Source organism: Oncorhynchus clarkii, chromosome 25, assembly GCF_045791955.1.
Source record: "Oncorhynchus clarkii lewisi isolate Uvic-CL-2024 chromosome 25, UVic_Ocla_1.0, whole genome shotgun sequence".
Lineage (NCBI taxonomy): Eukaryota > Metazoa > Chordata > Actinopteri > Salmoniformes > Salmonidae > Oncorhynchus > Oncorhynchus clarkii.
Window position 1 is genome coordinate 35,085,276 of NC_092171.1, and position 17,542 is coordinate 35,102,817.

Below are 17,542 nucleotides of genomic sequence, written 5' to 3' on the forward strand. Positions count from 1 at the left end.
ACTAGGGATGGAGGTGTGACCAGGCACTAGGGATGGAGGTGTGACCAGGCACTAGGGATGGAGGTCTGTCCAGGCACTAGGGATGGAGGTGTGACCAGGCACTAGGGATGGAGGTCTGACTAGGGATGGAGGTGTGGCCAGGCACTAGGGATGGAGGTGTGACCAGGCACTAGGGATGGAGGTGTGACCAGGCACTAGAGATGGAGGTGTGACCAGTCACTAGGGATGGAGGTGTGACCAGGCACTAGGGATGGAGGTGTGACCAGGCACTAGAGATGGAGGTGTGACCAGGCACTAGGGATGGAGGTGTGACCAGGCACTAGGGATGGAGGTGTGACCAGGTACTAGGGATGGAGGTGTGGCCAGGCACTAGGGATGGAGGTGTGGCCAGGCACTAGGGATGGAGGTGTGGCCAGGCACTAGGGATGGAGGTGTGACCAGGCACTAGGGATGGAGGTGTCACCAGGCACTAGGGATGGAGGTGTGGCCAGGCACTAGGGATGGAGGTGTGACTAGGGATGGAGGCACTAGGGATGGAGGTGTGACCAGGCACTAGGGATGGAGGTCTGACCAGGCACTAGGGATGGAGGTGTGACCAGGCACTAGGGATGGAGGTCTGACTAGGGATGGAGGTGTGGCCAGGCACTAGGGATAGAGGTGTGACCAGGCACTAGGGATGGAGGTGTGACCAGGCACTAGAGATGGAGGTGTGACCAGTCACTAGGGATGGAGGTGTGACCAGGCACTAGGGATGGAGGTGTGACCAGGCACTAGAGATGGAGGTGTGACCAGGCACTAGGGATGGAGGTGTGACCAGGCACTAGGGATGGAGGTGTGACCAGGCACTAGGGATGGAGGTGTGACCAGGTACTAGGGATGGAGGTGTGGCCAGGCACTAGGGATGGAGGTGTGACTAGGGATGGAGGCACTAGGGATGGAGGTGTGACCAGGCACTAGGGATGGAGGTCTGACTAGGGATGGAGGTGTGGCCAGGCACTAGGGATGGAGGTGTGGCCAGGCACTAGGGATGGAGGTGTGACTAGGGATGGAGGCACTAGGGATGGAGGTGTGACCAGGCACTAGGGATGGAGGTGTGACCAGGCACTAGGGATGGAGGTGTGGCCAGGCACTAAGGATGGAGGTGTGGCCAGGCACTAGGGATGGAGGTGTGGCCAGGCACTAGGGATGGAGGTGTTGCCAGGCACTAGAGATGGAGGTGTGACCAGGCACTAGGGATGGAGGTGTGACCAGGCACTAGGGATGGAGGTTTGGCCAGGCACTAGAGATGGAGGTGTGACCAGGCACTAGGGATGGAGGTGTGACCAGGCACTAGGGATGGAGGTGCGACCAGGCACTAGGGATGGAGGTGTGGCCAGGCACTAGGGATGGAGGTTTGACCAGGCACTAGGGATGGAGGTGTGACCAGGCACTAGGGATGGAGGTGTGGCCAGGCACTAGGGATGGAGGTGTGGCCAGTCACTAGGGATGGAGGTGTGGCCAGGCACTAGGGATGGAGGTGTGACCAGGCACTAGGGATGGAGGTGTCACCAGGCACTAGGGATGGAGGTGTGGCCAGGCACTAGGGATGGAGGTTTGGCCAGGCACTAGAGATGGAGGTGTGACCAGGCACTAGGGATGGAGGTGTGACCAGGCACTAGGGATGGAGGTGCGACCAGGCACTAGGGATGGAGGTGTGGCCAGGCACTAGGGATGGAGGTTTGACCAGGCACTAGGGATGGAGGTGTGACCAGGCACTAGGGATGGAGGTGTGGCCAGGCACTAGGGATGGAGGTGTGGCCAGTCACTAGGGATGGAGGTGTGGCCAGGCACTAGGGATGGAGGTGTGACCAGGCACTAGGGATGGAGGTGTCACCAGGCACTAGGGATGGAGGTGTGGCCAGGCACTAGGGATGGAGGTGTGACTAGGGATGGAGGCACTAGGGATGGAGGTGTGACCAGGCACTAGGGATGGAGGTTTGACCAGGCACTAGGGATGGAGGTCTGACCAGGCACTAGGGATGGAGGTGTGACCAGGCACTAGGGATGGAGGTCTGACTAGGGATGGAGGTGTGGCCAGGCACTAGGGATGGAGGTGTGACCAGGCACTAGGGATGGAGGTGTGACCAGGCACTAGAGATGGAGGTGTGACCAGTCACTAGGGATGGAGGTGTGACCAGGCACTAGGGATGGAGGTGTGACCAGGCACTAGAGATGGAGGTGTGACCAGGCACTAGGGATGGAGGTGTGACCAGGCACTAGGGATGGAGGTGTGACCAGGCACTAGGGATGGAGGTGTGACCAGGCACTAGAGATGGAGGTGTGACCAGTCACAAGGGATGGAGGTGTGACCAGGCACTAGGGATGGAGGTGTGACCAGGCACTAGGGATGGAGGTGTGACCAGGCACTAGAGATGGAGGTGTGGCCAGGCACTAGGGATGGAGGTGTGACTAGGGATGGAGGCACTAGGGATGGAGGTGTGACCAGGCACTAGGGATGGAGGTGTGACCAGGCACTAGGGATGGAGGTCTGACCAGGCACTAGGGATGGAGGTGTGACCAGGCACTAGGGATGGAGGTCTGACTAGGGATGGAGGTGTGGCCAGGCACTAGGGATGGAGGTGTGACCAGGCACTAGGGATGGAGGTGTGACCAGGCACTAGAGATGGAGGTGTGACCAGTCACTAGGGATGGAGGTGTGACCAGGCACTAGGGATGGAGGTGTGACCAGGCACTAGAGATGGAGGTGTGACCAGGCACTAGGGATGGAGGTGTGACCAGGCACTAGGGATGGAGGTGTGACCAGGCACTAGGGATGGAGGTGTGACCAGGTACTAGGGATGGAGGTGTGGCCAGGCACTAGGGATGGAGGTGTGGCCAGGCACTAGGGATGGAGGTGTGGCCAGGCACTAGGGATGGAGGTGTGACCAGGCACTAGGGATGGAGGTGTCACCAGGCACTAGGGATGGAGGTGTGGCCAGGCACTAGGGATGGAGGTGTGACTAGGGATGGAGGCACTAGGGATGGAGGTGTGACCAGGCACTAGGGATGGAGGTCTGACCAGGCACTAGGGATGGAGGTGTGACCAGGCACTAGGGATGGAGGTCTGACTAGGGATGGAGGTGTGGCCAGGCACTAGGGATGGAGGTGTGACCAGGCACTAGGGATGGAGGTGTGACCAGGCACTAGAGATGGAGGTGTGACCAGTCACTAGGGATGGAGGTGTGACCAGGCACTAGGGATGGAGGTGTGACCAGGCACTAGAGATGGAGGTGTGACCAGGCACTAGGGATGGAGGTGTGACCAGGCACTAGGGATGGAGGTGTGACCAGGCACTAGGGATGGAGGTGTGACCAGGTACTAGGGATGGAGGTGTGGCCAGGCACTAGGGATGGAGGTGTGACTAGGGATGGAGGCACTAGGGATGGAGGTGTGACCAGGCACTAGGGATGGAGGTCTGACTAGGGATGGAGGTGTGGCCAGGCACTAGGGATGGAGGTGTGACCAGGCACTAGGGATGGAGGTGTGACCAGGCACTAGGGATGGAGGTGTGGCCAAGCACTAGGGATGGAGGTGTGGCCAGGCACTAGGGATGGAGGTGTGGCCAGGCACTAGGGATGGAGGTGTGACCAGGCACTAGGGATGGAGGTGTGACCAGGCACTAGGGATGGAGGTGTGACCAGGCACTAGGGATGGAGGTGTGACCAGGTACTAGGGATGGAGGTGTGGCCAGGCACTAGGGATGGAGGTGTGACTAGGGATGGAGGCACTAGGGATGGAGGTGTGACCAGGCACTAGGGATGGAGGTGTGACCAGGCACTAGGGATGGAGGTCTGACCAGGCACTAGGGATGGTGGTGTGACCAGGCACTAGGGATGGAGGTCTGACTAGGGATGGAGGTGTGGCCAGGCACTAGGGATGGAGGTGTGACCAGGCACTAGGGATGGAGGTGTGACCAGGCACTAGAGATGGAGGTGTGACCAGTCACTAGGGATGGAGGTGTGACCATGCACTAGGGATGGAGGTGTGACCAGGCACTAGAGATGGAGGTGTGACCAGGCACTAGGGATGGAGGTGTGACCAGGCACTAGGGATGGAGGTGTGACCAGGTACTAGGGATGGAGGTGTGACCAGGCACTAGGGATGGAGGTGTGACCAGGCACTAGGGATAGAGGTCTGACCAGGCACTAGGGATAGAGGTGTGACCAGGCACTAGGGATGGAGGTGTGGCCAGGCACTAGGGATGGAGGTGTGACCAGGCACTAGGGATGGAGGTGTGGCCAGGCACTAGGGATGGAGGTGTGACCAGGCACTAGAGATGGAGGTGTGACCAGGCACTAGGGATGGAGGTGTGACCAGGCACTAGGGATGGAGGTGTGACCAGGCACTAGGGATGGAGGTCTGACTAGGGATGGAGGTGTGGCCAGGCACTAGGGATGGAGGTGTGGCCAGGCACTAGGGATGGAGGTGTGACCAGGCACTAGAGATGGAGGTGTGACCAGTCACTAGGGATGGAGGTGTGACCAGGCACTAGGGATGGAGGTGTGACCAGGCACTAGGGATGGAGGTATGACCAGGCACTAGAGATGGAGGTGTGACCAGTCACAAGGGATGGAGGTGTGACCAGGCACTAGGGATGGAGGTGTGACCAGGCACTAGGGATGGAGGTGTGACCAGGCACTAGAGATGGAGGTGTGGCCAGGCACTAGGGATGGAGGTGTGACCAGGCACTAGGGATGGAGGTGTGACCAGGCACTAGGGATGGAGGTGTGGCCAGGCACTAGGATGGAGGTGTGACCAGGCACTAGGGATGGAGGTGTGACCAGGCACTAGGGATGGAGGTGTGGCCAGGCACTAGGGATGGAGGTGTGGCCAGGCACTAGGGATGGAGGTGTGGCCAGGCACTAGGGATGGAGGTGTGACCAGGCACTAGGGATGGAGGTGTCACCAGGCACTAGGGATGGAGGTGTGGCCAGGCACTAGGGATGGAGGTGTGACTAGGGATGGAGGCACTAGGGATGGAGGTGTGACCAGGCACTAGGGATGGAGGTTTGACCAGGCACTAGGGATGGAGGTCTGACCAGGCACTAGGGATGGAGGTGTGACCAGGCACTAGGGATGGAGGTCTGACTAGGGATGGAGGTGTGGCCAGGCACTAGGGATGGAGGTGTGGCCAGGCACTAGGGATGGAGGTGTGACCAGGCACTAGAGATGGAGGTGTGACCAGTCACTAGGGATGGAGGTGTGACCAGGCACTAGGGATGGAGGTGTGACCAGGCACTAGAGATGGAGGTGTGACCAGGCACTAGGGATGGAGGTGTGACCAGGCACTAGGGATGGAGGTGTGACCAGGCACTAGGGATGGAGGTGTGACCAGGCACTAGGGATGGAGGTGTGACCAGGCACTAGGGATGGAGGTGTGGCCAGGCACTAGGGATGGAGGTGTGACCAGGCACTAGAGATGGAGGTGTGACCAGGCACTAGGGATGGAGGTGTGACCAGGCACTAGGGATGGAGGTGTGACCAGGCACTAGGGATGGAGGTGTGACCAGGCACTAGGGATGGAGGTGTGACCAGGCACTAGGGATGGAGGTCTGACCAGGCACTAGGGATGGAGGTGTGACCAGGCACTAGGGATGGAGGTGTGGCCAGGCACTAGGGATGGAGGTGTGACCAGGCACTAGAGATGGAGGTGTGACCAGGCACTAGGGATGGAGGTGTGACCAGGCACTAGGGATGGAGGTGTGACCAGGCACTAGGGATGGAGGTGTGACCAGGCACTAGGGATGGAGGTGTGACCAGGCACTAGAGATGGAGGTGTGGCCAGGCACTAGGGATGGAGGTGTGACCAGGACCTAGGGATGGAGGTGTGGCCAGGCACTAGGGATGGAGGTGTGACCAGGCACTAGGGATGGAGGTGTGACCAGGCACTAGGGATTGAGGTGTGGCCAGGCACTAGGGATGGAGGTGTGACCAGGCACTAGGGATGGAGGTGTGACCAGGCACTAGGGATGGAGGTGTGGCCAGGCACTAGGGATGGAGGTGTGGCCAGGCACTAGGGATGGAGGTGTGGCCAGGCACTAGGGATGGAGGTGTGACCAGGCACTAGGGATGGAGGTGTGACCAGGCACTAGGGATGGAGGTGTGACCAGGCACTAGGGATGGAGGTGTGACCAGGTACTAGGGATGGAGGTGTGGCCAGGCACTAGGGATGGAGGTGTGACTAGGGATGGAGGCACTAGGGATGGAGGTGTGACCAGGCACTAGGGATGGAGGTGTGACCAGGCACTAGGGATGGAGGTCTGACCAGGCACTAGGGATGGAGGTGTGACCAGGCACTAGGAATGGAGGTCTGACTAGAGATGGAGGTGTGGCCAGGCACTAGGGATGGAGGTGTGACCAGGCACTAGGGATGGAGGTGTGACCAGGCACTAGAGATGGAGGTGTGACCAGTCACTAGGGATGGAGGTGTGACCAGGCACTAGGGATGGAGGTGTGACCAGGCACTAGAGATGGAGGTGTGACCAGGCACTAGGGATGGAGGTGTGACCAGGCACTAGGGATGGAGGTGTGACCAGGCACTAGGGATGGAGGTGTGACCAGGCACTAGGGATGGAGGTGTGACCAGGCACTAGGGATGGAGGTGTGACCAGGCACTAGGGATGGAGGTCTGACTAGGGATGGAGGTGTGGCCAGGCACTAGGGATGGAGGTGTGACCAGGCACTAGGGATGGAGGTGTGACCAGGCACTAGGGATGGAGGTGTGACCAGGCACTAGGGATGGAGGTGTGACCAGGCACTAGGGATGGAGGTTTGACCAGGCACTAGGGATGGAGGTGTGACCAGGCACTAGAGATGGAGGTGTGACCAGGCACTAGAGATGGAGGTGTGACCAGTCACTAGGGATGGAGGTGTGGCCAGGCACTAGGGATGGAGGTGTGACCAGGCACTAGGGATGGAGGTGTGACCAGGCACTAGAGATGGAGGTGTGGCCAGGCACTAGGGATGGAGGTGTGACCAGGCACTAGGGATGGAGGTGTGACCAGGCACTAGAGATGGAGGTGTGGCCAGGCACTAGGGATGGAGGTGTGACCAGGCACTAGGGATGGAGGTGTGGCCAGGCACTAGGGATGGAGGTGTGACCAGGCACTAGGGATGGAGGTGTGACCAGGCACTAGGGATGGAGGTGTGTCCAGGCACTAGGGATGGAGGTGTGGCCAGGCACTAGGGATGGAGGTGTGACTAGGGATGGAGGCACTAGGGATGGAGGTGTGACCAGGCACTAGGGATGGAGGTGTGACCAGGCACTAGGGATGGAGGTCTGACCAGGCACTAGGGATGGAGGTGTGACCAGGCACTAGGGATGGAGGTCTGACTAGGGATGGAGGTGTGGCCAGGCACTAGGGATGGAGGTGTGACCAGGCACTAGGGATGGAGGTGTGACCAGGCACTAGAGATGGAGGTGTGACCAGTCACTAGGGATGGAGGTGTGACCAGGCACTAGGGATGGAGGTGTGACCAGGCACTAGAGATGGAGGTGTGACCAGGCACTAGGGATGGAGGTGTGACCAGGCACTAGGGATGGAGGTGTGACCAGGCACTAGGGATGGAGGTGTGACCAGGCACTAGGGATGGAGGTGTGACCAGGCACTAGGGATGGAGGTCTGACCAGGCACTAAGGATGGAGGTGTGACCAGGCACTAGGGATGGAGGTGTGGCCAGGCACTAGGGATGGAGGTGTGACCAGGCACTAGAGATGGAGGTGTGACCAGGCACTAGGGATGGAGGTGTGACCAGGCACTAGGGATGAGGGTGTGACCAGGCACTTGGGATGGAGGTGTGACCAGGCACTAAGGATGGAGGTGTGACCAGGCACTAGGGATGGAGGTGTGGCCAGGCACTAGGGATGGAGGTGTGACCAGGCACTAGAGATGGAGGTGTGACCAGGCACTAGGGATGGAGGTTTGACCAGGCACTAGGGATGAGGGTGTGACCAGGCACTTGGGATGGAGGTGTGACCAGGCACTAAGGATGGAGGTTTGACCAGGCACTAGGGATGGGGGTGTGACCAGGCACTTGGGATGGAGGTGTGACCAGGCACTAGGGATGGAGGTGTGGCCAGGCACTAGGGATGGAGTTGTGACCAGGCACTAGGGATGGAGGTGTGACCAGGCACTAGAGATGGAGGTGTGACCAGTCACTAGGGATGGAGGTGTGACCAGGCACTAGGGATGGAGGTGTGACCAGGCACTAGAGATGGAGGTGTGACCAGGCACTAGGGATGGAGGTGTGACCAGGCACTAGGGATGGAGGTGTGACCAGGCACTAGGGATGGAGATGTGACCAGGCACTAGGGATGGAGGTCTGACCAGGCACTAAGGATGGAGGTGTGACCAGGCACTAGGGATGGAGGTGTGGCCAGGCACTAGGGATGGAGGTGTGACCAGGCACTAGAGATGGAGGTGTGACCAGGCACTAGGGATGGAGGTGTGACCTGGCACTAGGGATGAGGGTGTGACCAGGCACTTGGGATGGAGGTGTGACCAGGCACTAGGGATGGAGGTGTGACCAGGTACTAGGGATGGAGGTGTGGCCAGGCACTAGGGATGGAGGTGTGACTAGGGATGGAGGCACTAGGGATGGAGGTGTGACCAGGCACTAGGGATGGAGGTGTGACCAGGCACTAGGGATGGAGGTCTGACCAGGCACTAGGGATGGAGGTGTGACCAGGCACTAGGAATGGAGGTCTGACTAGGGATGGAGGTGTGGCCAGGCACTAGGGATGGAGGTGTGACCAGGCACTAGGGATGGAGGTGTGACCAGGCACTAGAGATGGAGGTGTGACCAGGCACTAGGGATGGAGGTGTGACCAGGCACTAGGGATGGAGGTGTGACCAGGCACTAGGGATGGAGATGTGACCAGGCACTAGGGATGGAGGTCTGACCAGGCACTAAGGATGGAGGTGTGACCAGGCACTAGGGATGGAGGTGTGGCCAGGCACTAGGGATGGAGGTGTGACCAGGCACTAGAGATGGAGGTGTGACCAGGCACTAGGGATGGAGGTGTGACCTGGCACTAGGGATGAGGGTGTGACCAGGCACTTGGGATGGAGGTGTGACCAGGCACTAGGGATGGAGGTGTGACCAGGTACTAGGGATGGAGGTGTGGCCAGGCACTAGGGATGGAGGTGTGACTAGGGATGGAGGCACTAGGGATGGAGGTGTGACCAGGCACTAGGGATGGAGGTGTGACCAGGCACTAGGGATGGAGGTCTGACCAGGCACTAGGGATGGAGGTGTGACCAGGCACTAGGAATGGAGGTCTGACTAGGGATGGAGGTGTGGCCAGGCACTAGGGATGGAGGTGTGACCAGGCACTAGGGATGGAGGTGTGACCAGGCACTAGAGATGGAGGTGTGACCAGGCACTAGGGATGGAGGTGTGACCAGGCACTAGGGATGGAGGTGTGACCAGGCACTAGAGATGGAGGTGTGACCAGGCACTAGGGATGGAGGTGTGACCAGGCACTAGGGATGGAGGTGTGACCAGGCACTAGGGATGGAGGTGTGACCAGGCACTAGGGATGGAGGTGTGACCAGGCACTAGGGATGGAGGTCTGACCAGGCACTAGGGATAGAGGTGTGACCAGGCACTAGGGATGGAGGTGTGGCCAGGCACTAGGGATGGAGGTGTGGCCAGGCACTAGGGATGGAGGTGTGGCCAGGCACTAGGGATGGAGGTGTGACCAGGCACTAGGGATGGAGGTGTGACCAGGCACTAGGGATGGAGGTGTGGCCAGGCACTAGGGATGGAGGTGTGACCAGGCACTAGAGATGGAGGTGTGACCAGGCACTAGGGATGGAGGTGTGACCAGGCACTAGGGATGGAGGTGTGACCAGGCACTAGGGATGGAGGTCTGACTAGGGATGGAGGTGTGGCCAGGCACTAGGGATGGAGGTGTGACCAGGCACTAGGGATGGAGGTGTGACCAGGCACTAGAGATGGAGGTGTGACCAGTCACTAGGGATGGAGGTGTGACCAGGCACTAGGGATGGAGGTGTGACCAGGCACTAGGGATGGAGGTGTGACCAGGCACTAGAGATGGAGGTGTGGCCAGGCACTAGGGATGGTGTGACCAGGCACTAGGGATGGAGGTGTGACCAGGCACTAGAGATGGAGGTGTGGCCAGGCACTAGGGATGGAGGTGTGACCAGGCACTAGGGACGGAGGTGTGGCCAGGCACTAGGGATGGAGGTGTGACCAGGCACTAGAGATGGAGGTGTGACCAGGCACTAGGGATGGAGGTGTGACCAGGCACTAGGGATGAGGGTGTGACCAGGCACTTGGGATGGAGTTGTGACCAGGCACTAAGGATGGAGGTGTGACCAGGCACTAGGGATGGAGGTGTGGCCAGGCACTAGGGATGGAGGTGTGACCAGGCACTAGAGATGGAGGTGTGACCAGGCACTAGGGATGGAGGTTTGACCAGGCACTAGGGATGAGGGTGTGACCAGGCACTTGGGATGGAGGTGTGACCAGGCACTAAGGATGGAGGTTTGACCAGGCACTAGGGATGGGGGTGTGACCAGGCACTTGGGATGGAGGTGTGACCAGGCACTAGGGATGGAGGTCTGACTAGGGATGGAGGTGTGGCCAGGCACTAGGGATGGAGGTGTGACCAGGCACTAGGGATGGAGGTGTGACCAGGCACTAGAGATGGAGGTGTGACCAGTCACTAGGGATGGAGGTGTGACCAGGCACTAGGGATGGAGGTGTGACCAGGCACTAGAGATGGAGGTGTGACCAGGCACTAGGGATGGAGGTGTGACCAGGCACTAGGGATGGAGGTGTGACCAGGCACTTGGGATGGAGGTGTGACCAGGCACTAGGGATGGAGGTGTGACCAGGCACTAGGGATGGAGGTGTGACCAGGCACTAGGGATGGAGGTCTGACCAGGCACTAAGGATGGAGGTGTGACCAGGCACTAGGGATGGAGGTGTGGCCAGGCACTAGGGATGGAGGTGTGACCAGGCACTAGAGATGGAGGTGTGACCAGGCACTAGGGATGGAGGTGTGACCTGGCACTAGGGATGAGGGTGTGACCAGGCACTTGGGATGGAGGTGTGACCAGGCACTAAGGATGGAGGTGTGACCAGGCACTAGGGATGGAGGTGTGACCAGGCACTAAGGATGGAGGTGTGACCAGGCACTAAGGATGGAGGTGTGACCAGGCACTAAGGATGGAGGTGTGACCAGGCACTTGGGATGGAGGTGTGACCAGGCACTAAGGATGGAGGTGTGACCAGGCACTAAGGATGGAGGTGTGACCAGGCACTAGGGATGGAGGTGTGACCAGGCACTAGGGATGGAGGTGTGACCTGGCACTAGGGATGAGGGTGTGACCAGGCACTTGGGATGGAGGTGTGACCAGGCACTAAGGATGGAGGTTTGACCAGGCACTAGGGATGGGGGTGTGACCAGGCACTTGGGATGGAGGTGTGACCAGGCACTAGGGATGGAGGTGTGACCAGGCACTAGAGATGGAGTTGTGACCAGGCACTTGGGATGGAGGTGTGACCAGGCACTTGGGATGGAGGTGTGACCAGGCACTAGAGATGGAGGTGTGACCAGGCACTAGAGATGGGGTTGTGAGCATGCGGGTCTGGGCAGAGGGGACGTAGTCCTTGTTTGTGTCTGTCTGTAAGTTGTTGTTTGTATGTACAAGTTTGTTTTTGGAGTGTAAAAAAAACAAAAACAAATGAAATGTTTTATATTATTAAGAAAGGAAGAGACATGATACAGACACTACTGAACAGAACCAAACCAAAAGTGAACAGAAATGATCAAAGCCAGCACAGTTTGGTTCAGGTTGGCACGGTAATGTGAAAAGTGTCCTATTCACATACGTCTTTTAAACTACTGAAATAAATCATCCTTTCCTTTACAGCACCTTCTGGTCACCTACTCCTACCAATCAGTGATCACCTTTGGCGGTTGCCGTGACGACCTGATGGTGGTAGTGAGCCAGACCAAAGAACAGGGTGGAGGGAAGAAGAGTGTGGAAAAACTGGTCTTCGCATTGCCCAAACCCAAGGTATAGTCTTCTCTATGCCCAAACCCAAGGTATAGTCTTCTCTATGCCCAAACCCAAGGTATAGTCTTCTCTATGCCCAAACGCAAGGTATAGTCTTCTCTATGCCCAAACCCAAGGTATAGTCTTCTCTATTCCCAAACCCAAGGTATAGTCTTCTCTATGCCCAAACCCAAGGTATAGTCTTCTCTATGCCCAAACCCAAGGTATAGTCTTCTCTATTGCCAAACCCAAGGTATAGTCTTCTCTATGCCCAAACCCAAGGTATAGTCTTCTCTATGCCCAAACCCAAGGTATAGTCTTCTCTATTCCCAAACCCAAGGTATAGTCTTCTCTATGGCTAAACCCAAGGTATAGTATTGTCTTCTCTGTGGCTAAACCCAAGGTATAGTATTGTCTTCTCTATGGCTAAACCCAAGGTAAAGTATTGTCTTCTCTATGGCTAAACCCAAAGTAAAGTATAGTCTTCTCTGTGGCTAAACCCAAGGTAAAGTATTGTCTTCTCTATGGCTAAACCCAAGGTAAAGTATTGTCTTCTCTATGGCTAAACCCAAGGTAAAGTATTGTCTTCTCTATGGCTAAACCCAAGGTAAAGTATAGTCTTCTCTGTGGCTAAACCCAAGGTAAGGCCATAGAAATGTTTAAAGTAGGTGGTCTTTACCTCTGGCCAAGTGCAAATGGTCAGTGAAAACTATTAGTGGATAATAATCACCACGGACCACAACAGCTCTGCCAACTTTCAGTCAGCGCTCGGATTAAGTTAAGGTCACACAGTTAGTTTGGCTGGATTTTCCAAAGACTGAAAAGAAAAGGGTGGGTGGTGGTGTTGATGTAGGATTTTACTGTACAGATCAGGGAACCAGGGTGACGAGTTAAGGGTGAGCTCCTGCTATGTGGCTCTGTCCACCTGTCAGTTCAGTGTCGCTCTGAGAGCATATAGGAAGGTTAACCTCATTTCAGTTTTTAATTTTTTATACATTTTCAGAAAAAAATCTAAACCTGTTTTTGCTTTGTCATTATCGGGTATTGTGCGTAGATTGATGAGGGAAAAAAACTATTTAATCAATTTCAGAATAAGGCTGTAATGTAACAACATATGGAAGTAGTCAAGGGGTCTCAGTAGTTTCTGAATGCACTGTGTGTATATATGTATATATATATATATATTTATGAAGGTTACCCTCTTCCTTGGGCTGATTTAGAAAGCAGGTTGATTCTCTATTTTATGTGTTCAGCCTCCGAGGAACCTAAGGGAGGGATTTTTTTTAAAAAGCAGATAAGTTACCTGTGCACTGAAATTGACTTTAAAAGATGGTTTTGGCTTGAGCCGCCAGTCGTTAATCTGTGTTGGATTGAATCCCGGCCGAAGCATAGAGTCACATTACTACTGGTGGACGTGCTAATAAGGTCCCTCTGTATTCATGTCAGGCAGATCACTATCAAGTCATTTCTATGGTTTTCTCATTGGCTTTAAACTGAACTTCTAAATGTGAGCAAATGGGCCTCCGGCTCCCTAGGAGCTAATGAAATACAATGATATCAAATGGTAAAACCATTTCCCCCTCCCTACTCTGTGTCCTCTCTCACCTTCATCCTCCTCTCTTCTCCCCGTCCCCTCCACTCTCCTCTCCCTCTTCTCCTCTCCTTCATCCTCCTCTCCTCCCGCCCCTTCCTCTCTCCCTCCTCCCAGATCTTGGAGTTGACTCTGTTGATGGCCAGCTACATTAACTACTGGACGCCCAGCCTCCCTGGCCCCCCTATAGCCCAGCACAAGTCCCCAGGACCCGTCTCCCCTCTGGGGCCCCGCGGGACCGGGACAGGGGCTGCAAAGATGTGGAACTTAGACAGCAGACACTTCCCCTCCATGACTTACACCACCAAGGGTCCCACTCTACTGTGAATATGTCAAACAACAATAACAGCAGCAACAATCAACACCCTTGCTCCAGTTTATCTTCGGGACAAGACGGTTGTGTCCAGTAGGCTCCTTAAAGAAGAAAACAGACTAAAACATTGAGACTCTATACCTGGACCTGGTCAAATAATAAATGTTTGTTTTCCATTTCAAAACATTTTTGGTACGGTGTTCCCTACTGGACATGACCCAGGACTGAGAAACTACTACAGGCTGTTGTGGTAAAGAGGACATTGCTCTACATATGTTACGTCACTGACATTGGCTGTGGTTCTTCTATGTTATCCTCATCCCCTCTAGCCTGAAGTGGATTCTGTTCCATATACACAGGACGTTTCATTTCTGAAAGAAAAAAACATTTACCGTGAAGAAATGGGAGATGCAAGATATAATCATTTGTGGTTCACTTTATGTGAAGATGCCGCTCTTCAAATGTTTGAGTTTTAGTCCGTGCTTAATTTAGGAAAAATATGCTATTTGAAGGACTATTTGAAAAACAATTGAGCCTTTAAATAGGACCAAAACACACCCTACTTCTTGACCTTGGCTGTCTGGCCGTTATCCACACAGCCTCAACTCTTCCCTGCCACTCGTCTCTTCCAGATACTCTGCATCCCAAATCGTTCCCTTTTCCCTTTATAGTGCACTACTTTTGACTAGAGCCCATGAAGAATAGGGTGCCATTTCACATACCCTCTGTCTTTTTTAAAGGGAAAAAAGCTGTTAATCAAGGAAAGACTATGAATTTATTCTGGCTCTTTGGTACCTTATATGGAGCTAGGAAGAATTACCTATTCCTTAAACGATGGAGGCTTGAAGTGGCGTTAACTGGTTTCTGAGGGAATCTATTCGACTACAGAGCGCTAGTTGTTGCTCACTACCTTCTCCTGACTGGCTTCTGGAGACGCCGTCGCGTTAGAATGGCGCTATCTGACGGAAGACACTGCATTAAACTAGTACAAAATACTTAGACTTATACTCTGACGTCAAATTGTACTTGATTTTTTCATCAAGCAATTGCACAAAATGTCTGACTTATAGATCACAGCAGGCCAGGGCCTGAGGAGGAACAGCCCACTGGGTAAAAACTGGTTGAATCAATGTTTCCACTGCATTTTAACCCCCAAAAATCTACGTGATGACATTGAATTGCCATGGAAAACGAATTGGATTTGGAAAAAGTCACCAACTTTTAAACTAAATCGAATGACATGGTTGAATGTTTTTGTCAATATCATGTTGAATTCACGGTAGTTGACAACTCAACCAAATGTCAATCAAAACTAGACGTTGAACTGATGTCTGTGCCCCGTGGGAGGCAAGGCGCTATGACTTATGGTACTTATGGTACTGATGATGGTAACATTCTGACGAGGCAATGTTTTATAACAATTTTGACCACATACTTTTATTGTGAAGTACAGAGTAACAATATTTTTTTAAGCTGATAGAGAAGAATAGAGATGGAATACAATGTGTCTGTCCGCTGTATGAGGCTTAGTCTGAGATGTATCAACTCATTTGGTGGCATGTTCCTACTCCTCCACTTACTACCTGCCTTGACAACCAGGGTTGGGATCAATTCCATTTCAATTCAGTTATACTGAAATTCCCATGTTAATTCCAAATCCAGTTTTCCACATTGCCTTTCAATTAGAGAATTTGAAATGGGAATTTCAGTTTACTTCTAGAATTGACTGAATTGAAATGGAATTGACCTCCAGCCTTTTTGACAAAACAGTGGAAGGTACTGTTAATTCAGCCAGGTAGGACTGATTTAAATGGAGAGGTCCAGCCACATAAGAGTGGACTGGTATGATTAGAGCTATTCAAATGTTATTAGTGACTTGAATTGTTTTGGATGAAACCACTGTCTTGGTCATTTAAATGTTATTTATTTAATTGCATGATATTTTGTTGCTTTTTTGTATGCTGAAAATTGTTTGGCAGATCTGTTAAATGTTGAACTGAAACGTTCAAAATGGCCTTGACTTTGTTTGTCTCAAGTAGCTGAATAATTGAACTTGACAGTTTTACGCTGTATGGATGCTGTATGGATGCTGTATGAATGCTGTATGAAAGCTGTATGAATGCTGTATGAAAGCTGTAAGAATGCTGTATGAAAGCTGTATGAATGCTGTATGAAAGCTGTATGAAAGCTGTATGAATGCTGTATGAATGCTGTATGAAAGCTGTATGAATGCTGTATGAATTGGGAAATAGGGATGTTAAACTCAATGAAACAGATTAGAGACGATGTGCTTAGCTGTTATGAAGTGTTGTGTTTAAAATGAAATAAAAAAAAGTGCATTATATACAGAAGAGTATTTGGCATGGCTTTCACCTATAAACATTTACGCTCAACATTCTGGTGAATACTAAAGCTCTTACAAAATGCCTGTTCCTTTCTCTCGTTATATTTTTACACACAAACTATCCCCAGACTTTGGCAAATGTACCAGTGTGATGTTGCTTCATCTAAACAGATCAAAGTGGTAATGATATTTTCCTGCCAACAGTTTTGCTATAAATATTTCCTTTTTTTAATGATTACTCAACAACTGTTGTTGTAGTTACTCTATTATGACCAAAAATACTCATTATTGGAAACTCTGCTAACTTGTTGTTCATCATAGCCCCTAGGGCAGGGCAGACGCTGGTCAGTCCCTTGTCCATGTCTTTCCTAATATCACACCACTACACAGACACAGTCTCTTCTCTGAGCCTGGTTACACTACCTCAGGGTGAGACGACCCTATTCCTGGAGTGCCACAGGTCCTGCAGGATTTTCTTCCAACTAGGCACCACACCTGACCAACCGAGCTAATTGATCAGTTCAGTGATTGCCTAAATTCAACACACCTGGTCTTCCAGGTCAGTTAAACCAAAAACATGACCAGGGTTGCCGACCCCTGCCCTAGGCCCCACAGTGGCTCGTCAGGAAAAATGTTGAAGAGAGGGGTAGCTTGGCTTGTTTGACGTTCCATTCCTTAACATTGCTTATGTTTATCTCTATTTTAGCCTTCTGAGATGTTAAATAACAGCTTTAGCTTGATGTGAATTCAAATTAAGTTTTTGAAGCTCTCCAACTCGCAAATTACAGCACAACATAAATTCACCAAGGGGCATCACTTATTTATCTGTTTAACAGCATGCCTATTTAAAAAAGCAGGAAATAGGTGAGCTGGTGATTTTTGGAAAACTCAGTAGGTCAACAAGTGTAAGCCTACTTGGGAGCAGAAAGTTGGTAAGAGGTTGAGCGAGAGCACTAGAACAAAAACACAGTAGCCTGGGGCCATAATATAGTCTGTGACTATGAGCCCTGTGAAGGTAGCCCGCCGTTTCCATGGAAACTCTAACGTTGCCATAGACAGACATTCTCTTTTAAAATGTGGACTTCAGGTCCCACACTGGTGTTTTAAAAGTATGTTGCATTGTTTGTTAACCTCTAAAGCAGGGATGGGCAACGTTGATGGGGGTGGGCTCAGTGGCTTGCGGGTCTGTGTACCCACATCCATACCCACACATGCAGTCAGAG

At 53.4% G+C, this 17,542-nt stretch overlaps 1 protein-coding gene across 1 annotated transcript in view; it reads left to right on the forward strand.

The window, feature by feature from the left end:
• Positions 1 to 16,317, forward strand: part of LOC139383898 (pleckstrin homology domain-containing family H member 1-like) — an 80,172-nt gene extending 63,855 nt beyond the window's left edge. The window contains 2 exon segments of the mRNA XM_071128502.1: positions 11,946 to 12,092; positions 13,780 to 16,317. Of these exon segments, the coding sequence (XP_070984603.1) occupies positions 11,946 to 12,092; positions 13,780 to 13,989 (357 nt within the window). The 3' untranslated portion in view covers positions 13,990 to 16,317.
• Positions 16,318 to 17,542: the final 1,225 nt, after the last annotated feature.